This window comes from Coturnix japonica, chromosome 22 (genome assembly GCF_001577835.2).
Source record: "Coturnix japonica isolate 7356 chromosome 22, Coturnix japonica 2.1, whole genome shotgun sequence".
Classification (NCBI taxonomy): domain Eukaryota; kingdom Metazoa; phylum Chordata; class Aves; order Galliformes; family Phasianidae; genus Coturnix; species Coturnix japonica.
The window spans coordinates 847,380-869,151 of record NC_029537.1 but is presented as its reverse complement, the minus strand read 5'-3'; the positions used below and the strand labels follow the sequence as shown (position 1 = coordinate 869,151).

The 21,772-nt window shown below is 58.8% G+C and overlaps 2 protein-coding genes across 3 annotated transcripts; one reads left to right on the top strand and one right to left on the bottom strand.

The window, feature by feature from the left end:
• Positions 1–106: 106 nt before the first annotated feature.
• Positions 107–8,060, top strand: GMCL1 (germ cell-less 1, spermatogenesis associated). 2 transcript variants are annotated; one of them, XM_015882945.2, is made up of 14 exons: positions 108–415; positions 1,490–1,613; positions 2,346–2,442; positions 2,515–2,612; positions 2,890–3,002; positions 3,179–3,244; positions 3,369–3,453; positions 3,609–3,699; positions 4,164–4,304; positions 5,852–5,921; positions 6,284–6,359; positions 6,454–6,599; positions 6,702–6,789; positions 7,149–8,060. In XM_015882945.2, exons 1-14 carry the CDS (start codon positions 210–212, stop codon positions 7,278–7,280), a joined length of 1,533 nt encoding a protein of 510 aa, XP_015738431.1. In that variant the 5' UTR covers positions 108–209; the 3' UTR covers positions 7,281–8,060. The 2 variants fall into 2 exon arrangements, with proteins under 2 accessions (XP_015738432.1, XP_015738431.1); XM_015882946.2 differs by lacking the exon at positions 3,179–3,244 and having other exon boundaries at positions 107–415; positions 7,149–7,786.
• On the bottom strand, positions 7,901–18,422 carry LOC107323647 (hexokinase-2). Its single transcript, XM_032448864.1, has 17 exons — positions 18,260–18,422; positions 15,224–15,372; positions 14,944–15,063; positions 13,557–13,652; positions 13,363–13,462; positions 13,082–13,265; positions 12,552–12,707; positions 12,201–12,434; positions 11,668–11,972; positions 11,264–11,412; positions 10,903–11,022; positions 10,712–10,807; positions 10,363–10,462; positions 10,104–10,287; positions 9,819–9,974; positions 9,301–9,534; positions 7,901–8,972 (listed from the first exon to the last, which is right to left on the bottom strand). The coding sequence occupies exons 1-17, from the start codon at positions 18,399–18,401 to the stop codon at positions 8,828–8,830; spliced, it is 2,670 nt and encodes an 889-aa protein (XP_032304755.1). The 5' UTR covers positions 18,402–18,422; the 3' UTR covers positions 7,901–8,827.
• Positions 18,423–21,772: the final 3,350 nt, after the last annotated feature.

The following is a 21,772-nucleotide window of genomic DNA, read 5'->3' as shown; positions in this document are numbered from 1 at the left end:
GGAGGAGGAGCAGGACTAGGCCCAACCCTCCATGGCGGTTACCATGGCGACCATGCGCCGCCATTACTGCGCACCACACTGCGCATGCTCGCCTCCTCGCCCCGCCCCTCCGCGCATGCGCACTCCGCCGCCCCCAGCGCATCATGGCCGCCGCCGGCCGTTGCTGAGGCGCCTCCGTCCCTTGTCGGTTCCCCACATGGCGGGCGGCGATGGGCTCCATGGGCAGCCGGCTGCTGGGACGGCGGGGCGGGACAGCGGTCGGAGACGGGGCGGCCGGGGAAGGGGGGGAACGAGGGGGAGGAGGGAGGGGGCGGAGAGGAGGGAAGAGGAAACGGGGAGGGGGAGAAGGGCCCGGTGACAGCGAGAGCGACAGCGACAGCGACAGGGACGAGGCGGCGAACAGCGCCCCAAGAAGGTGGGGGGGGAAACGGGGCGCGGGGGGGGGATGGGGGGAACGTGGGGATGTATGGGGTCATTATGGGGGGTTATGGGGCCTGTATGGGGGATATGGGGTCCATATGGGGCCTGTATGGGGGTATGGGGCGGCTGGGGGTTATGGGCCTGATGGGGGTATGGGGCCGTTGGGGGGTTATGGGGTCTGTATGGGGGGCTATGGGGTGGCTGGGGGGTTATGGGGTCTGTATGGGGTCTGTATGGGGGATATGGGGCAGCTGGGGGGTTATGGGGTCTGTATGGGGGGCTGGGGTGTATTGGGGATGGTCCTGTGGCTTGTTATGGGGCCCTGGGCCTGTTTGTGGTGATATGGGATGTTATGAGTGGGATTGTGGCCTGATTGGGGTGTTTATATGGGGGTCTGGGGGTTTATATGGGGGTCTGGGGGTTTATATGGGGGTCTGGGGGCTGTTTATGAGGATACAGGCCTGTTTGAGGGGGTCTGGGATGAGCTGGGGAGTCTGAGATGTGTTTGGTGCTATGGGGCCATTAGGGGGTTATGGGGCCTGTGTGAGGCCTGTATGGGGGGCTGGGGTGTATTAGGGACGGCCCTGTGGCTTGTTAGGGTCTCTGGTGATATGGGGTGTTCTGGGTGGGATTGCGGCCTGATTAGGGTGCTATATGGGGGTCTGGGGTCTGTTTAAGGGGATCTGGGCCAGTTTGAGGGGGTCTGGGGTGTGTCTGAGGGGATCTGGGACGGTTTGGGGGGGTCTGGGATGTGCTGGGGGGGCTTTGGGGCCTGTTTCAGGTCTGTTTGGTGGGGTCTGGGGTGTGTTTGAGGGGATCTAGGCCTGTCTGGGGTGTGTTTGAGGCCCATTGGGGGATGCTGGGGCCATTTTGGGGACGTTGGGGCTTATTTGAGTGAGTTTGGGGTGTTCTGTGGATCCGGGGCTTGTTGGGGGGCTGGTAATGTGGGAATATATTGGGAGCACCTGGGGGTGAAGGTGGGGATGAGGAGCCCCCAGCTGGTTATTGCCAAGGGGGTTTTTTGTGCCCTGAGCTCTGACAGCAGCATCTCCGTCACCTCGTCCCATAGGAAGAAGCTGAAAAGCACCTCGGTGTACATTTATCAGACCCTGTTCCTCAACGGCGAGAACAGCGACATCAAGATCTGCGCCCTGGGAGAGGAGTGGAACTTACACAAAGTCTACCTGCGCCAGGTGGGACTTTGCATTGGGCCGATACAACTCCTGCCTTACAGGGGGCTGGAATCTCCTTCCACCTCCCGTTTCCCACTAAGGGCTGTTAGAGCAGAACAGAGCTCAGGGCTGAGGGGCTGCTGTACAAACCCTTTATCTTTCTGCTCTCTCAGGTAGACGGCAGTGGGTGATTGCGTCCCGCAGTGTGTGCGCATCCACTGCTGGGGAGGAAATCATGGCTCGTAGCAGAGCAGCGCATTTCACTCCGCTCGGACGGAAACCTTTCACCCTCTAGTTTTAAATACCTTAATTCTGAAGGTATATTTCCATCGGTGCTGTCTGTGTTTGTGTCCTTGCTGTGAGGCTGCGACCTCATTTCCATGTCTTGCATGCTGTTTTTTTTCCCTTTCATCCCCAAAGTGGTGTTCCCTGATGCCCACAGGATTTGTTGCCTTCTGGTACCATTAAGGATGCAGCTCCTGGACTGATTATACCCCCAATAAGGGAGGAAAGCAGCTGACGTGGCTCTTCCAGCCCCTTTGAGCTCCTGTCTTTGATTGCAGACACACAGTCCAGACGTTTGCAGACACAACCTGACCACTCTGGCCCTTTCTCAGTGCACCAGGATGCCTTGCTTTGCTCAGGGCCTTTATCTCTTTGTGATGGGAAGCATTAACAACCTTCAGCTCCGTGGTTTTCATCCCGGTGCCGTTTCCAACCCCATCTCCCTCTCTCTCCTTTATCCCCCTGCAGTCTGGATACTTCTCCAGCATGTTCAGCGGCTCCTGGAAGGAATCCTGCATGGACACCATCGAGCTGGAGATCCCCGACCAGAACATTGACATAGAGGGTGAGTGGAGCCGGCTGCACTACAACACAGAGTCCCATTGAGCTCCATGCTGAGCTGCTGTTCCCCTCCCAGCCCTGCAGGTGGCCTTTGGTTCTCTGTACCGGGACGATGTGCTGATAAAACCCGGCCGAGTGGTTGCGCTCCTGGCGGCCGCCTGCATGTTACAGCTGGTGAGTAGCAGGAAGGGAAAGGAAAGCCAAGCAGCAAAGCACGGCGCTGCATTGGAAAACACTGCAGCTGAGCCGTGGTTCAGTTCAGTTGTGTTTGGAAGAGCTGCTGAGTCTGCCCTGGTGCTGCTCGTGGAGCTCAGACTGTGACCTGGCTGTTTGCTGTTGGCACAGCAGAGCTCGCTGTGACAATGAGCTGTGCTTTATCTCCCCCTTCCTGCTTGGAATGTGAAGCTCAGTGCTTCTGCTTGGCTTTTTCTCCCCCCTCCTTTCACTGCAGGACGGGCTGATCCTGCAGTGCGGGGAAACCATGAAGGAAACCATCAGTGCCAAAACAGTGTGCAGTTATTACAGCTCAGCAGGGACGTACGGCTTGGATTCAGTAAAGAAAAGGTGAGACACCGTCCTGCAGGCCGCTTCCTGCACAGCTCTGCTCAGCACTCTGCCATCTTAATTAGCAGCAATGCTAATTAGTTCATTCCCGATCACTTCAAGCCTCCAGCTCTGTGCTCCCTACATAGACATCCACAGGGGAAAAGGAAGGCACTGACTTGTTGCTTTTAACCCAGGTGCCTCGAGTGGCTCCTGAACAACCTGATGACTCACCAGAGTGTTGATCTCTTTAAAGAACTCAGGTATTCAGTGAATTCCCAGCCACGTTTGTGCCTTTCTGCTGGTGCCTGTTGGTTGGTTGTGCAGGTTTCTATCTCTTCCTCCCCTCCCTGAACTCCTGTGCTTGTTCCTTTACTCTTCTTTCAGCATAAACCTCATGAAGCAGCTGATCAGCTCTTCCAACCTCTTTGTGATGCAAGTGGAGATGGATCTGTACACTGCTCTCAAGAAGGTATCGACACGGGGCCTGGCTGGGGCTGCTGAGGTGCTGCTGTGTAAAGCAGCCAGTCTGAGCTTTGGGTTTGGAGACGTGGCTTTAATGATGCACGTGTGGCTCAATGGAGAAATAACCTGCCAGGCTGAGCAGGGTCTGTTTGTTTTACACAGTGGATGTTCCTGCAGCTGGTGCCTTCCTGGAACGGGCCTCTGAAGCAGCTCTTAGCACAAGCTGATGCCTGGTTTGCTGAGCGGAGGAGAGGTAGGGATGGAGGATGTGGCCTTGGGATCCGAGTGGGGTGGGACAGGCTTCATCTCCTTGTGTTGTATGGGGCTGGTTGGGTTGGAATGGAGCTGAGATACAGAACCATGGGATGGTTGGGTTGGAATGGAGCTGAGATATAGAACTATGGGATGGTTGGGTTGGAATGGAGCTGAGATATAGAACTATGGGATGGTTGGGTTGGAATGGAGCTGAGATATAGAACTATGGGATGGTTGGGTTGGGATGGAGCTGAGATATAGAACTATGGGATGGTTGGGTTGGGAGGGATCATAGAACCATGGGATGGTTGATTGGAAGCAGCTTCTGCTGAAGGGATTTGGGCGTCCATGTCACCTTTGACACCGTAACCCCCCATAGTGCTGACCAAAAAGCTCCACCTCACATAGCAACCACTAAACCCTTAAGAAACAGAATGCTGACGTGTGCTGTGCTCCCTGCAGAGCTGGATGGTGATGCTGCGTTCCTGGACACGGAGCAGGGCGCTGCCTTCCGACCCGTGTTCTCACACCTGCGCCTGCAGTACATCATCAGTGACCTGGTGTCCGTGCGCATCGTGGAGAGGGACGCTCTGATCCCCCCAGGTGAGGGGCTGCTGCTGGGGGAGGTTGGAAGCTCAGCTGCTTCCATTTGCCCTTTGCCTTCCATGGGTGACTGGTGCTTGGCCTGCTGCCCAAAGGCTGGGGCTCCATGCCGTGCTCTTATCTCTTAGCGCCGTTAACGTTATCGTTACGCAACGATAAAAAGGGATAAGAAGTGATAAAAACACCCCGTTCTGTTCTCATCTGGCTGCTGAGGGCTGGGCTCACGGGCAGCTTCCTTGTAATGGCCTGGAAGGGATTTACCAAGTGCGGATCTCACCTGAAAACATCCCTCTGTTCTCATGGCACAAAGCATCTCCCCTCACTCCCTGTGCTCCCTGTGCTCCTCTGCTCTCTCACCTTGAGTTTCAGCTCTTGGACAGGTGGTCACTGTGTGTCCACAGCTCGCCTGCATCCCAATGGCACCTGATTAAGGGTGATGCAGGGGCCAGGCATCACAAAAAGGCTGGATTTCACTGACACTGACCATTTTTGTGTCCCTGTTTGTACCCAGGGGCTGTTTGGGCTCACACCCTCCCCACCCACAGCTGTCTCCTGCCCCATTGCTGCCCCACGAGCAGCTCTTATGGCACTGCCTGTGTGTGCTGAGCAATGTGGGAGCAGCAGGTGGAGGCAGAGCACCGTGAGTGATGCACACACAGCTCTGACCCACACTGACTCACAGCAAACACCTCCGTCCTGCTCAGGGCTTGGGGCAGCTCCTTGGCTCAATCAACCCTCACCCAACACGGTGCCACGTGGATCCGTGGGCTCCTTCCTTGTGCATCGGAGCTGTTGCAAAACAGACTCAGGGCGGATCGTCGTGTCCTGCAGCACAACCTGGGGGCAGCTCAGCGTGTGCAGCACAGTTAGAGCAGTTCTGGGGTCGTTCCCATCCACATTGTGACATTGAAGCCCGTTTCCTCGTGCTCTGTGCAAAAAGAGCCCACGGTTCTGGCTGGGCTCCCAGCACAGCAGGGCTGTGTTTGCTTTCTCACAGCCAAACAGCCCCTCGGCCGCGCTGTTGTGCTTTGTAGTCTGCAAAGGGAGAGGCAGCGGGGGGTGCGGGGCGTGCGGTCACGCAGGAGGGAGCTGCTGCTTCCTGCTGCTTCCTGCACTGCTGGAGAATTGCAAAACCCAAATGCTGAGCTGGGGGGGAGCAGGGGAAGGAGGAGCAGCCCTGCACTGCAAGCTGTGCTCGGGGCCTTGCTGTCTGCCCTTATCTGTTTGCAGCCAGGGGAGGTGTTAAGATCAGCAAATTCCATCCAGAACAAGGTGTAAATGAACCCTGCTTTGCGTTCCTCCGTCTGCATTCATCCCACTCCTCCCTGCTGCCTGCAGGAGCTGCTGGCATTTCCCCATCCACCCCCCATGGGCACAGTGTGCTCCGGGCCGTGGCCTTGCTGCAATCAGCCTGGGGAGCTCCCACACCCCCGTGTGCTTTATGTGCTTTATCTCTTCTGAACCTCTTCGGGTCGGCACAACCTGGTGGCTGCCCTGGGGCCGTGCTCAGCACCCGCTCATTGCCGGCTCTTGTTGTTGCTTTGCAGAGTGGCTGCTCTCCGTGTACAAACAGCAGTGGTTCGCCATGCTCCGAGTGGAACAGGACAACGACACCGGGTGGGTACAAACAAACAGTGCAGGGTTTGCTCTGCTCCTTCCTCACAAGGGAAACCTCACTGATAGAACCCACACTGTGTTTCTGGGGATGGGGGGGACCTTGTGCCCACCTGGGGTCCAGCATATAACCCCTTAGGTAGAGAAATGGGGCAGTGCTCCATCACACAGACACCACCCTGTGCCTGGAGCACCCAATGCAGCCAGATGGGGGGTTTGCTGGGCAGGAATGGCCTGTTGGCTCAGCATTGCAACAGTTGGACCCCAAAATCCCCTCAGCTGGAGGTTCTTGGATGGATGGGGGGGCAGGACTCGAGCTCCCACCCATCCCACCCAGCGCTGTGCTGCTGTTTGATCGCTCACAGGCCCCAAGAAATCAACAAGGAGGAGCTGGAGGGAAGCAGCATGAGGTGCGGGCGGAAGCTGGCGCAGGACGGAGACGTAAGTGTGCTCCAAACATGGGGCAGAGATGGGGATGGGGCTGAGCCCCACGGCTGGGCCTGCCCTGTGGGTGCTGCATGGCTGCTCCCTGCAGTACTGCTGGCGTTGGACCGGCTTCAACTTCGGCTTCGACCTCCTGATCACTTACACCAATCGTTACATCATCTTCAAGAGGAACACGCTCAACCAGCCCTGCAGCGGCTCCGTCAGCCTGCAGCCCCGGCGCAGCATCGCGTTCAGGTACTGAGCTCATTGAGCTCATTGAGCCTCCCCTCTGTGCTGGGAGAAGCCCTTTGTGCTGGTGGAGAAGGAGCTGAGCCCTTCCCTGTGTTGTACCTATAGGTTACGCCTCGCCTCCTTTGACAGCAATGGGAAAATCATCTGCAGCAGAACCACGGGGTATCAGATCCTGAGCCTGGAGAAGGACCAGGTGCGTTGGGCTGCCATGCAATCAGTGCTGCTGCAGGACACAGAGCACTGTGCATGGGGAGAGCTGGGGTTGGGTGCTGGGTGGGGGTGCTGGGGGTCTCATTAGTGTGCCTTAACGATGCCAGCCCTGCTGTGCTGCTCCCCCCCCAGCCCTGGTGGGGTTCTGGGGACAGAGCTGAGTTCCTATATGGTGTCTCTGCTGTTGTAAACTTAACCATGCCAAGGCAGCTCGGGGGCAGCTGGGGCTGGGATGCCCTGTTTGCTCTATGGGAGCTGCAGGAGGGAGGCGAGCAAAGAGAACATGGTGGGAACACGGCATGGAGCATCCAGCCCCGCTCACAGCTCCGTGTGCTGCCCCAGGAGCAGGTGGTGATGAACCTGGACAGCAGGCTGCTCGTCTTCCCCCTCTACATCTGCTGCAACTTCCTCTATACGTCACCGGAGAAGAGGACGGGCAGCACAGCGGGACCAGAGGGCACAGATCAGCACTGAGGGGATGGATCAGCATTGACATGGATCAGCATTGAGATGGATCAGCACTGAGGGTATGGATAAGGATTGAGGACATGGATCAACACTGATATCGATATGGATCAGCATTGAGGACATGGATCAGCATTGAGGACATGGATCAGCATTGATATCGATATGATCAGCATTGATATCGGTATGGATAAGGATTGAGGACATGGAGCAGCACTGATATCAATATGGATCAGCATTGAGGACATGGATCAGCATTGATATTGACATGGATCAGCACTGAGGACATGGATCTCTGCTGTAACCCAGCTCCTCCATGGGGGGGACCCGTTTCTCTTCTCACTCAGGACCGCTGTGATCACTCAGTGCCTTTGGACCAGGCGCCTTCATCCCTTTGCCGGCTTCATTCTATTGGCCTCGATGGCTATTTTAAAACCTGAGTTTCGGGATGAAACGCTGCCCGTAAAGTGGCTTTTTTTAATGTTATCAAAAAAAAACCACCAAACAACCCCAAATCTTTGGAGCTGCTGATGATGGGAGCGCGGGGTGAGGCTGCTCAGCACCCACGGGTGGGTGTGGGAGGGTCCCTGTTCATCCCCCCCCCCCCATTTCAGCCCAGGAGACAGAGCTCAGTTGGTTCCACGTTTATTATGGGGGAGCCGAGGAGTAAAACAGCAGCACGGCACCGAGAGGGAAACCGGTCCGAAAAGTACAAAAATAAGGAAGCCTTTCCAGCTCTCTTATCTATCACAGCTCCAAATAAATAAGTGTAAACACGAGAGGAGAACAGCAGGCGCAGCTCCGCTGCTCGCAGCCCCACCGTCTTTGGCTTGGATCAGAATCGCCCCGGGGGGGGGGGAGATATGGGGAGGGGGCTGAGCTTTGTGCCCCCCCCCCCCATCCTGCTCCATCCGGCCTTCCCTTCATATCGACAGCTGCGACTTCAGCTTCCCTTCTTCATTTCGACCCCCGACACAAAGGAGTCCCCTGAGAGCTCCGTCCTGCCCCATAGAGCAGCTCTGCCCCACACCGCGCTGTGGGGCTGTGCTGCATCCCCCCCCCTCCCCAGCCATAAACCCTCCCCCTCCATTTATCCCTTATGGGGACCACAAAGTGCCCCCCCCCCCAGCCCCGCAGTGCTGGGTTCTCCAGTCTGACCCCAAGGAAACGTTAAATTAAGGGGAATAAAAACAACAGAGAGAAAGGGAAGGTTCGATGCTAAAGGACACGGGGGGGGTGACCGGGAACACAGCTGTGGGGGGGGGTCCATGCAACGGGACCCCCATGCCCGGCACTGCCCCACTGTGCAGGTCATGCAGCCCCAATGGGGGGAGCGGGGAGGGGGGGGTAAAATACAACCAGAGTGTGGGGGGGGGGCAGAGGATCCATTCTGCCATTGGGGGACACGAGTGGTTCGGGGTTGGGGGGACGCAGAACTTGGTGTCCCACCAGGAGAGTAAATGGGTGTGTCTGTGTGTGTCTGTGTGTCTGTGTACGGAGGGAGGGAGCGGGGAAGGAATCGTCCGTGGGGCGCAGGGCTGAGCTCGGAGCTGCCCCTACCGCTGCCCGGCATCGCGGATCCGACACGCCACGGCCGTGATCAGCGCGGCCCCTTTACCGCTGCCATCCTCCGACTGCAGGAACGACACCTCGCAGCGCGGGGAGAGCTGCCGCACCGTGTCCTGCATCACGGCCGAGAAGCTGCGGGAGGAGGAAGAGGAAGATGAAGATCCATCAGAGCCGCCCCACACCGACACCCCAAAGTGCTGCGAGCCGGGCACATACAGCCCATATCCCACCTTACAGCCCCGATTGATGGCTGGCACACAACATGAATGAGGGGGGGTCTGTGCAGCCCCACCGCGGAGCCCCCAGCCCCATGGGTGCTTCAACACAGAGCCCCCAGCCCCATGGATGCCCCATGGATGCCCACCCTCCACCCGGAGGAGCGCAGCACCCCCAGCCCCTCCCCATGGGCAGATCCCCCATCCGACCTCCCCCCCAGCCCCCAGCCCAGCCATGCACTCACTGCGGGTGCAGTTTGTAGAGCGTCCCGTCCACTCCGACCGTCACTTTGAGGAACTCCAGCCCTCGGTTCTCTCGGATTTTATCCACCACTGCGGCCATTCCTGCCCCACAGAGCTGCGCAGCCCGACGGGCCACCACGGCACACACCTCCTTCACGATGATGCTGTCATCACACGTGCTCTCCAGGCCCAGGTGCTGGAGGATGGAGCGAACCTGCAGCAGGGCCAGGCAGTCGCTGCGGGGCAGGAGGGGGCACAGCAGTGAGAGGAGATCCCATATCCATGTGTCCTGGGGCACCCATGGAGCTGGGGCTCAGGGTGATGCCAACTGGATGCCCAGGATGGAGCAAACCCCATTCCTTGCCATGGGTTTGAGTGGAGCACACGGGACCCCTCATCCCAAAACACAGCAGGGTGGCCACCTTCACATCCTCACCCCCACACCCTCACCCTTATATCCTCCCCATCACATCCTCACCCCCACACCCTCACCTTTATATCCTCACCCCCACACCCTCACCTTTCTATCTGGGACAGGAACTTGGTCTCAAAGATCCCCCTGGTTTTCAGGCGCTCGGAGATGCGGCCGCGGAAGAGCAGCCCCCTCTTGGTGAAGTCCATCAGGATGTTGCGGACTATTTCCCCCAGGTACATCCCGCTGATCATCTTCTCAAACCTGCAGCGGGGGCAGCAGGGCCGTGTTGGTACAGAGGGGGCAGCACTGCCCACCCCATGGCACCCTGCACTGGGGTCTTTATGGTCCAGCACCATTGGGGTTCTGCATGGGAGCATCACCATCACACACCTCTGCTTCCCGGGGTTGAGGGACAGCTCATCCACGGCCAAATCAAACTCGGTCTGGATGTCATCCAAGCAGCCGTTGTCCCCAAACGCCCCCCACTCCATGTTGATACACATGCGGCCCTCGTCGCCCTCCACCAGCTCCACGTTCTTCATCTCCTCCATGTAGCAGGCGTTGCTGCCCGTGCCTGCAGGGGGAGGGTCTCAGTGGGGCTGGAGGGGAGGGAACCCCCGTGTGGGGCAGGAGAAGGGGCAGCTCTCACCAACTATCAGCCCCACTTCGCAGTAGGGGTCTTCATATCCACAAGTCATCATGGTGCCCACCGTGTCGTTCACCACCGCCACCACGTCCAGGTCGAACTCCTGGAAGGAAAGAGTTGGGTCGGGTGGTTTCCCATATGGGGATGATGGGGTCCGTGGGGGTGGGATGGGTGGAGGGGGGGGCACTGCTCAGCTCCCAGCTCCAGGCTCTGCAAATTCACCTTCTGTGTGGTGACTAAAGGGCGGTGGTTGGGATCCCAATGCTTGGCCCAAGCCATTCCCATCCCAATTCACTCCCAGCCCAATTCATTCCCATCCCAATTAACACCACCTCAGAGCTGCCCTGCTCACCTCCCTGCGGTGGATGGCCTCCTTCAGCAGGCTCACCACGTCCTCCCCTTCGCAGCCCGTGGCTTTGAACCCCTTCGTCCACTTAAGGAGAATCCCCTGGAGGGAGAAAAGAGGGTCGGGGTGAGACAGGAGCCCCCCACAGCCCCCAGACCCTGTGGGTCCCCTCAGCATCCTGCTGGAGCCGGGCTCACCTCGTCCAGGTTGGTCTGCCTGCACGGGAAGGAGAAGGTGAAGCCCAGCGGGAGCGACACCCCCTTCATGCCCATGTACTCCAGGAAGTCGGAGATGCAGTGGACGATGTGGTCGAAGAGCTGTAGGTGCAGAGAGGGCACAGTCAACACGTGACTCCTCCATACCCCAACACCCCGACCTATGGGTCGCACTCCTCCCTCTGCAGGGTGCCCCAGAGCCCCCTGACCCCAACCCCATAGAAAACCCAAAGCCATCAGTGATGCTCAGAGCTCAACCTGTGCCATTTCCCTGCTGGGGAAGTGGGGCTGATGCTCAGCTGCCCTGGTTGGGTACGTGGGATGGAGCATTGTGTGGACTCACCTCCTCGCCCGTCCCCTGCATCACCTCCAATGGGATGGAGTAGATCTTGTTGTGCATCTCCACCCCGCGCCGCATCCCGTTCCGAACCCGCACCAGCAGCACGCGGAAGTTCGTCCCCCCCAAGTCCAGGGCGAGGAAATCTCCTTTCTCTAAAGGCCAAAAAAGGGTTGTGAGGAGAGAGAAGAGCTCAATGAGGAGCATTGTGAGCACAGCAACCATGGCTGGGAACAGGGAGGTGATGTTTCCCAGCCAAGGGTGCCATGTTGGGTATGGGTTAAATATCCCATATTGTCATTTGTCATTGTCATCCCAGAGCTTTGGAAGCACAACACCGAGGGGAACAATGGCCCCTCCATGGCACAGACATGGGAGCTCTGTGCTGTATGACATGGAGGTGTCCTCACCTGTCCCGTCTGGAGTTGAGCACACGTATGTGGGCAGCATCTTCACCGTGGCCTCCGCGTGCGTCTCCTTGCCCAGCCCCCTCTCCATCTCCACCCTCATCCTCCTCTTCACCTCCAGGAGCTGCTCCTGGCTCAGCTTCAGCGCCTCCAGGATCTTCTGCCTGGCCTTGTGCTGGGCCGCCAGCCGATATGCCACCGCCGTCACCATGGCCGCCCCTTTGCCGCTGCCATCTTCCGACCTCACGAATCGAATGTCGCAGTCGGGCAGCAGCTTCCTCACTGTCTTATGGAGGCGTCGGGCAAAGCTATGGGAGAGGAGGAGGAGGAAGAAGAAGGGTTGAGTGTGCCGCCATGCGTCGTGTTAGTCTGAGATGGCCCACGTGGGCTTTGGGATCCAATGGAGGTGAGCATGGGCCATGACAAGGCCAGATGTGCTCTTGAGATGGCCAACAAATGGGATCCAATGGAGGTGCCCATGTGCCCCCACCCTGAGGCTGGACCCCCTCCGGCCCCCCGTTGCCTGCTGGACTTACTGCGGGTGCTTCTTGTAGACGGATCCATCCACGCCGACGGTGGAGCGCAGCCGGTCCACCCCCTTGTTCTCCTTGATGCGGCGCAGCACGGCGGCCAGCGTGGCCCCGCACAGGTTGGCCGAGCGCGTGGAGACGATCTGGCAGATGCGGTGTGTGGCCAGGCAGTCCTCGTGGGACGGCTCCAGCCCCAGCTTGGTCAGGATCTCGTGGGCTTTCTGCAGCCCCTCTTTCTCCCTGTGCACCCAAGAACAGAAGAGATCTGTGCCTGGAGACCCGCCGTGGGTCCAGTGCTTCCCTCAGATAGCGGGTGGTGGGCTAAGACCCCTCAAAGACAACACAACCCCTGCTCACTTCTCTATAGCAGAGACAAATCTGGTCTCGAAGTGCCCGGTGGTGCGCAGATCTGAAGAGAGCTTCCCTCGGAACAGCAGCCCCTCCTTGGCCATCTTCACCAGGATGAGCCTCACCAGCTCCCCCATGTACATCCCACTGATCATCTTCTCGAACCTCACAAACACAAGAGGTGCAAGGTTGGAGCCCCATCATTAACCCCAACCGCTCTCCCGGCCGCGCCGTCCCATCCGCGGAACAGGAGCTCTGCAGGAGCAGGCTGTGGGCATTGGGGGGTTGTGGGGGTCCCTTTCTGCTGCCCATGGGTTTGTTGGCAGGGGAAACATGGACCGACAGCCCCAAGCAAAGGGCTGGTGAGGGAAGCAGGTGCTGGGTGGAAATGCCAGCCCAAATCCTACACGGTCCCCATTGGTGGGACGGAGGACACTGTGACCCAGTTAACTGGGACAACCCCACGGGTCCCACACAATGGGAGGATGGGCAACGTGGAGCAGAGCCCGCGGCCGAGACAGTGCCAGGAATCTGCTTACAGCTGCTTGCCAGGGTTGAGCGAGCCCATGTCGATCTCGTGGTCAAACTCGGTCCTGATGTCGTTGAGCACGCCGTCGTCCCCAAACGCCCCCCACTCCATGTTGATGCACATCCGGCCCTCGTCCCCCTCCACCAGGTCAATGTGCCTCATCTCCTCCATGTAGCAGGCGTTGGTGCCCGTCCCTGCGCCCAGCACGAAGAGCTGCTCGTGTCGGATGCCAAATCTCCCCCATCCTCCCCAATTAACCCCATTGCAACCCACCAGCATCCCCCCACTCACCCACAATGAGTCCGACTTCACAGTTCTGGTCATCGTAGCCACAGGACATCATGGTGCCAACAGTGTCATTTACCACCGCCACAATGTCGATGTCGAAGTCCTGAAATGATGGAGGGGGCACTGAGTGCCACCAAACCGCACCGCAGGGTCTCTGCCTGCATGGTGACAATGTGTCCCGTGTGTCTCATCCTTACCCCACGCTTCTTGATGGCCTTACGCAGCAGGGACACCACGTCCTTCCCCTCCACGCTGCTGCACTTGAATCCCTTTGTCCAGTTGACGAGGATGCTCTGTGTTGGGGGAAGACATAGAAGGGGATGCTCAGCTGGACCCCGCGCCACCACGTGCCCCAAACTGCATCTCAAGGTCAGAACCATCAACCCACAACTCAAAGTCAGAGCCACCAACACACAAACTTAGGGTCAGAACCACAAAACCACGCCTCAAGGTCAGAGCCCCCAACCCACAGCTCAAAGTCAGAACTACCCAATCCACGTCTCAAGGTCAGAGCCCCCAACCCACAGCTCAAAAAGTAAGAGCCACTCAACGCACGACTCAAAATCAGAGCCAACCCACAACCCGAGGTCAGAACCGCCAACCCACAACCCAAGGTCAGAACAACCCAACCCACAGCTCAAGGTCAGAGCTGCCCATCCCGCTCCTCCAGCACAGGGACGGACACGGCTCTGCAGTTACAGCCCCTCCCTCTTATCGCTGCCATCGGCATCTGCAACGGTTCCCACGTCCCAGTTTATGGCCACGGGCACGTGAGTCATCGGCTCCCTGCCGCTGGCACAGGGACGTGACCTCTGCGCTCAGCTGCATGGAGCCCTGCAGCAAAACTGGCTCTGATGCACACAGAGGACACCAATGGGACGAGGTCTCAGCCATCCCCATGCAGTGCACTAATAGGAACACGACTTCCAGCGTGGAGCTGCAGACGTGCTGAGCTGCTGCCGTGCCATGGAGATGCCCACCATAAAGCCCATATAGGGTGAGTGCTGGGAAGCAGGAGCTGGCAGTGTGGGATGTGCCCAGTGATGTCAATGATGCTGATGTGATGCTCAGCACGTCCCCGGGGCTGCTTCATCCTGCACCAGCAGCTGCTCACCGAGAGCAGAAGGAGCGAAGCACAGAGAGCTCTGTGTGCCACGGGACCCACAGGGATCACCGAGCCGGCCACAAAGGGTCATTCACAGCACGTGGATGAGAGTGGTGCCATGAGGAGCTGTAGGGCCATAAGGAGCTGTAGGGCCATGAGGGGCTGTAGGGCCATGAGGGGCTGTAGGGCCATAAGGAGCTGTAGGGCCATGAGGGGCTGTAGGGCCATGAGGGGCTGTAGGGCCATGAGAAGCTGTAGGGCCACCATGAGGCTTTCCCTCAGTCTCTTCTCTATGCTGAACACACAGGACCTCCTCCTCCCCCCCCCACACATTACCTTTGTCCCCCTTCCCCATCCTCCTGACCCACCTTTGGATACTCTCAGATGCTTTTAGGTCCTTCCATTCCAGACCCCACCAGGGCACAGTCACCCAACCCAGCACAGAACACCCCCCACCAACCCCCACATCCCTCACCCACCTCATCCAGCTTGGTCTGATGACATGGGAAGGAGAAGGTGAAGCCAAGGGGCAGCTTCTTGTCCTTGATTTTCAGCTTCTCCATGAAGTTGGCCAGGCACTCGGCAATGTGGTCAAAGAGCTGAAAGGCAACGGTTGAGGATGAGCAACGGTGACACCTTGGCATCTCAAAGAAGATCTCAGCATCTCAAAGGACATCTCGGCATTGCCTCGACTCCTGGCCTTGCTTTGGGTGGTTGTTCCTTTTTTAGGGGGGGGAAATGGGGCTGGGGGAGGCCCACCTGCATCCCACTGCCTCGCATGAGGTCCTCGTGGATCTCGTAGATCTGACTCTCCATCTCCACCTTCTGCTGGCCGTTGTCGGATACCTTCACCCTCAGCACGCGGAAGTTGGTGCCGCCGAGGTCCAGCGCTAAGAAATCTCCATCCTCTGGGGAAGAGAAAGCCAAAAGTGACCCCCAAAACTCAAACCAAAGGGCTGAGCCCCAAAACCACAGAGGTGAGACCCAAAACACTACAGGAATAAACCTCAAAACTCCACAGGGTTGAACCCCAAAGCTCTACAGGGCTGAGCCCCAAAAGCACAAGGGTTAACTACAGCAATTAGCCCCAAAATGACAGGGATTCAGCCCAAAACTCCACAGGGGTGGATCCCTAAGCTGTACAAGAGTTAGCTCTGGAACTGTACAGGGATGAGCCTCAAAACCACAGGACTGAACCCTACAGGAGTTAGCCCTAAAACCACAGGATTGAACCCCAGAACTCCGCAAAGACGAACCCCAAAACCACAGGGGTTGGCTCAAAACTCCCCAGGGCTTAGCCCCAAACCCACAGGGATTAACCCCAAAACTCCACAGCAGTGAACCCCGAGACTCCAGAGGAGTTACCCATAAACCACAGGGTGATCCCCCAGCGCCGCAGGTCCTGTAAGGTCACAGCATCAGCCCCATTCCCGACTGCTGACGCAAGAATCCCAAGAGAGCTCTCCCCTCCACCCCCTCCCCACAGCAGAGGAGGAAACCTGAGTGCTGCTCTGGGAATGCAGCCCAGCCATCCCCAGCACCGCCGGCACGTGGCTCTGGGTGCAGCTCAGCCAGGATGGGGACAGAGCAAGAGCTGGAGGGTGGGCCAGAAAGTGGGGACAGAAAGTGGGGTCTGCAGGGTGGGTGGATGGGGTGTGCATGGGGACACGGGGTGATGTTGTGGAGCATTCATGGCATGAGTGTGTGGGGACATGGGGATGTGGATGGGGACTTCATGGGGACTTCATGATGTCGGTGCATGCAGGGATGTGGGGGGATGGTTGGTGGCTTCATGGAGCCTTGGTGACGTTGGTGGGTGCAGATGTGGGCACACAGATGGTGACATCAAGGAGCTGCTGTGCATGGGGACATGGGCAGTGACTTCATGGAGCCTTCCTGACATCGGAGTGTATGGGGACATGGACGGTGACATCACGGAGCCTTCATGATGTCATCGTGTATGGGGACATGGATGGTGACATCACAGAGCCTTCATGATGTCATCGTGTATGGGGACATGGATGGTGACATCACGGAGCCTTCATGATGTAAATCAGTGTATGGGAGAGAGGTGATTGGGTGACATCACAGAAGCTTCATTGATGTCATCGAGTGTATGGGAAATAGGATGGTGACATCACGGGAGCCATTCATATGTCAATTGTGTATGGGACAAATGGGATGGTGACATACGGAGCTTCATGATGTTCACTGTGAATGGGGAGATGGATTGGTGGAATCACAGAGCCTTCATGATGTCATTGTGTGATGGAGCATGGATTGGTTTGAACATCACGGATCCTTATGAATTCATCGTGTATGGGGGCCGGATGGTGACATCACGGAGCCTTCATGATGTCATCGTGTATGGGGAGATGGATGGTGACATCACGGAGCCTTGATGACATCGTTGTGTGAGGGGACATGGGGACACGGCTGGCGCACAGGGCATGGATCCAGGAAAGCAGATCCCAGCAGCCAAGGAACGAGCAGAATCCGTCCTTTCCGTGCCCAGGATAGAGCTGTACAGCTCCGGTTTCCACCCCACACCCCTGTTGGTTTGAGCTCCGGGCGCTGCCTCGCGCCGCGATAAGACGTGAGCAAACAGGAAGGCAAACAGCAGGGCCAGCAGCACGCTCACTGCCGGGGGCTGTTTGCTCTCTGCCAAGGGCCCGAAGATAAGAGCTGCATTCCCCATCCCGCAGAGCAGCGGGGAAAGCCGTGCCGAGGTGCCCATCCTGCACAGCTCATTCCCTGGTGCTGAGCACACCGTGCCCTCGCCCTACATCTCTGTGACCCGCTGGCTGTGTAAGGGCTGGGTAAGCCCCTCTCATCCAGCTTAATCCGGGAGGTGACGTGTGTGTATCACCAGCCCTGGAGGTCCGACCCCTGCAGAGCACCCCGTCCTGGCTGGGAGGAGGGGCAGCCTGGGGGCGATGCTTTGGGGTCTGTGTTGGGGTTGTTCTTGGGTGAGCCCAAGGCCGGGCTGGGCCTATAGGATCTTTAAGGAGCCTTCCAACCCAACCACCCAATGGCTCCGTGACCTTTAAGGACCCTTCCAACCCATTCATTCCATGGCTCTGTGGTCTTTAAGGACCCTTCCAATCCAACCATCCCACGGCTCTGTGACCTTTAAGGACCCTTCCAACTCATCCATTCAATGGCTCTAAGCTCTTCAAGGACCCTTCCAACCCAACCATCCCATGACCCTATGATCTTTCAGGACCCTTCCATCCCAACCCAACTCTCCCATGGCTCTATGATCTTTAAGGACCCTTCCAACCCAACCCAACCCTCCCATGGCTCTATGATCTTTAAGGACCCTTCAATCCCATCCATTCTACAGTCCTACAACTCCCTGACATCCCAGCAGCTCCACTCTTCACTTTTCCCCTGTCAGGTTATATGAGGACCCCGCAGGAAGGTTCTGAGAGCATCTCCACCCAGCAACTGCACGAGGAAGTCGTTCGGTGTCGGATGCACCGATGGGAGCCCAAAGCTGAGCCGTCCCCCCCCCCAAAGCCAAGCGGGGTCAGTCGGTCCCTCGGGGAGGACGAGAGGCGCGTGGGAAGGCAGCAGAAAGGCGGCATTGTCAGCTGCCTCCTCACGTGGTCCCCATCCCATTCAGCTCTAATGAGAAGCGACCAGCCGACCCGTGACCACCTCCTCGTCCTGCCAGCACGAGGCACAGGGGGGGCCGCTCACACCCCACCAGGAGCCCTTTGATATGAGGGAGACCCCCACCCTGGTTGCCCCCAGCCCAGAGGGGCACAAGCTGTCCCCATCACACCGTACCTGTCCCATCGGGGGTGGACCTGACGAAGGAGGGCAGCATCTTGACGGAGGCCGTGGGGTTGGTGTCGGCTCCCAGCCCCTTCTCCATCTCCTTGCGGAAGCGCTCGGACACCTCCTGCAGCGTGTCCTCAGAGAGACGCATGTGATACAGGTACTTGTCCACCTGTGGGGCACAGAGGGGCGGCAGGTGAGCGGTGGGGCTGGGGGACGTGGGGACAACGCTGCGGATGGAGGATGGAAGCAGCTCACCCAGACCAGAGTGTGACAGGGATGGGCACGGAGCTGCTCCCACGTCTTCCCAAACACCCGGAGCTGCTTTGCAACCCAACCCTAAAGTGGTCCAAATGAAGTTGAACCCTACAGGTGGTCCAAGAGATGCTCGACCCCACAGGTGGCCCAAGACAAATCCAACCCTAAGGTGGCCAAAGTGACGTCCAGCCCCAAGAGGAGCCCACCCTACAGGTGGTCCAAGAGAAGCCCAACCCTAAGGCAGCCCAAGTGAAACCCTACAGGTGGTCCAAGAGATGCTCGACCCCACAAGTGGCCCAAGACAAATCCAACCCTAAGGTTGCCCAAGAGAAGCCCAGTGCTATGGATGGTCCAAGAGAACTCCAGCTCTACAGGTGGCCCAAACAAAGCTTAACCCCACAGATGGCCCCAGAACCCCCCCAAACTGACACAGCCCAGTTTGCCCTCTGACACCCCAAAGTTGGGTCCCAGGGTTGGATTCCCAGCTGTAGGGCTGGGACTGGGACACCTCAGTCCATGGGACCGGGTGCTCTATGGGTGATGCTGGTGGTGAGAATCCCCCTGGGGTCCTGCAGGGATCACAGCCCCATAGAAACATCAGAGCACTCACAATAGAGCATCCCATCCCAGATCCAGCTGCCACCTGAGCAGGGCAGGGACAGACAGACAGCGGGAGGCTGCAGACGGACGGCCAGGCCGTGCCTTGGCCCCATGACCTTCCCTTACCGCTAATTAAAGGGCAGTGGCCAACTCAGAGGGAAACCCCACCCATGGGGCTCAGCTCACCTGTCTGCAGGCACGTACCGCCCCGTCACCCCAATGCCACGTTCCCCCCCCCCCCAGCTGCCCCCTGCGCTACCTGCAGCGTCACGAGGCGCGGGGTCACCTTCCCTTAATCCCCAAAGCCCTTCTAAACCCGGGATCATCTTCTCCTCCAAACTCACAGCCCGTCCCACCCGGCTCAGCCGGGTCATGGTGCCCACATCCCCCCCCTTTCCCCCTCCCCCCCCAATAGGAAGGTGCTGCTTTTGGTTCCCCTTTTTGGGTTCTCTTCCCCCCCAAACCCTCCCCGGGGCCCCACAGCGGCACAAGTTGCTCAGGCTGCGCCTTTCGGGGCGGATTCTTTCACTTTCTGGCTTGGATTCTTTCACTTTTTGGCACCGGGCAGACAAACAGCTCTTATGTATGGGAGCCACAGCCGGGCAGGGAAGGTTTAACCCTGAGCTGTACAGAACCCAAAGCAATGAGCATGGGAAACCCCAACCCTAACCCTAACCCTAACCCTAACTCCAACCTTAACCCCCCCAGCTCTCACCCAACCCTTCACCCCACTGAACCCCATTAGCTATGGGGAGCTCTGACCCCATTCTGCCATCCCGGAAGGTGACGCCGGTTGCGCCGCCCCCGTGACCCCACAGCCCCACATCCTCAGCACCCCACGTGCACACGCTGTGACCCCGCAGAGCAGCCGAGCCCCCGTGACACACGGCCTGCAGTCACTTCCAACACGGCTGAGTCACCGCGTTCCTGCTCGGCCGGTTCCTCCTCCCTGCACCCATTTCTCAGCCCCATCCGGCCCTTCTCAGCCCCGCTCGTCCATCCATCCTCAGCCCCATCCAGACACCCATCCCTGCTTGGCCCCATTCACCCTTCCTCAGCCCCATCCGTCTGTCCATCCTTGACCCCATTCACCCCAACATCAGCCCCACTCATCATTTCTCAGCCCCATCCATCCATTCCCAGCCCCCTTCACCCTACATTGACCCATCCATCCCTCTTCAGCCCCATTCATTCATCCATCCATCCATCCTCACCCTCATCCAGCCACCCATCCCTTCTTGGCCCCACTCACCCCATCCTCAGCCCCACTCATCCATTCCCAGCCCCACTCATCCATTCCCAGCCCCATTCACCCCACCTTGGCCCCATCCATCCCTCCTCAGCCCCACTCACTCACCCACCCCTTATCAGCCCCTTATCAGCCCCTTATCAGCCCCATCCATTCATCCTTCCTCAGCCCCCCCCACCCATCCCCACCCACCCCTCCTCAGCCCCATCCATCAGCACAGGGGATGCTCTTTAAATCTGCCCCGAAAATCCCTACAGTCAATGGGAGGGGATCTATCAGCGTCTGTCTGTCCTACAGGGACCCCGCAGTCACACATAGACCCTATTGGGGGGGGGGGAAGGAAAAGCACCGGGCAAGGAGAGCTGACAGCCCCACTGTTTGTGTGGGGTCACAGGGAGCCCAATGGGGGCTGTCAGTCACCCCATTGTCACCACCTCTGAGTCACCCCACTGTCACTTACCCCATTGTCACCTACTGTCACCCCGCTGCCCCCATGACCCGGCGCAATGAGGGGCCATATGGGGCCGCCCCCCCCCCAACCCCCATTCAGTCTGTGGGGCTGTTTGGACACTGCGGGTCTTTCCAACCCCCCTCCCCCAAATTCGGTCTGAAAACGGGACGGAACGGACCAAACCCGCACAGCCCGCATCCCCCGCACAGTGTCCCCTATGGGGCAGCGCTGCCGTGCGGTGCCGACCCCCCGGCGGTGCGTTGGCGGAGCCGGTGCGGTGCGTTGCGGCCCGATCCCCGCCCCGTTCGCTTCAGCCTCATTGAGGAGTTCCCGGCCCGCCCCCCCCGCCCCCATGACGCCGCTCCGCCGCCGCTCCCCCATTGGAGGAACAGCGGAGGGTGTGGGACCCCCCCCCAGGGACCGAGACCCGCTAGGGGCGCAATAAGAGAGTGGGGAGGGGGGGGTATATGGGGTGTAATGGGGTGGGGGTAAGGATGGGGGATATGGGGTGAGGGGGTATGGTGTAGGGATGGGGGGATATGGGGTTAGGGGTGTTGGGGGAGTAGGGATGGGGGGTTATGGGGTTGGGGGTGTGTATGGGGAGGGTTGTGGGGGTGTGTGGGGGGTGTGTGTGTGGAGTTTGGGGGTGTGGGGTGGGGATATGGGGGGGTGTAGGGGGTTAGAGGGTATGTGGATAGGGTGGGGGTGTTCGGATGTATGGGGTGGGGGTTGGGGGTGTGTGGGGGGTGGTGGTAGGGTAGAGAGGTAAGGAAGGGTGGGAGTGGGCTGTATGGGGTGTGTGTATGGGGTGGGGGTTTGTATGGGATTGGGGTGTGTGTGGGGTTGGGGGTGCATGTAGGGGGCGTGTATATAGGGTGGGGGTACAGGGATGGATGGGGGGTGTGGATGGGGGGGTGTGGAGTAAGGGATGTGGGGGGGTTGGGGAAGGTTTGGGCTATCTATA

Coding starts and splice junctions, on each gene's coding strand:
- GMCL1 (XM_015882945.2), top strand. CDS start 210: ATGGGCTCCATGGGCAGCCGGCTGCTGGGACGGCGGGGCGGGACAGCG. Junction 3,003..3,178: donor TTGGATTCAGTAAAGAAAAG/GTGAGACACCGT, acceptor CTTTTAACCCAG/GTGCCTCGAGTGGCTCCTGA. Junction 6,360..6,453: donor AGCTGGCGCAGGACGGAGAC/GTAAGTGTGCTC, acceptor TGCTCCCTGCAG/TACTGCTGGCGTTGGACCGG.
- LOC107323647 (XM_032448864.1), bottom strand. CDS start 18,401: ATGCGTCTCTCTGAGGACACGCTGCAGGAGGTGTCCGAGCGCTTCCGC. Junction 12,708..13,081: donor CTCAACCCTGGCAAGCAGCT/GTAAGCAGATTC, acceptor TGTGTTTGTGAG/GTTCGAGAAGATGATCAGTG. Junction 9,535..9,818: donor TTCCTGTCCCAGATAGAAAG/GTGAGGGTGTGG, acceptor CCTGCCCCGCAG/CGACTGCCTGGCCCTGCTGC.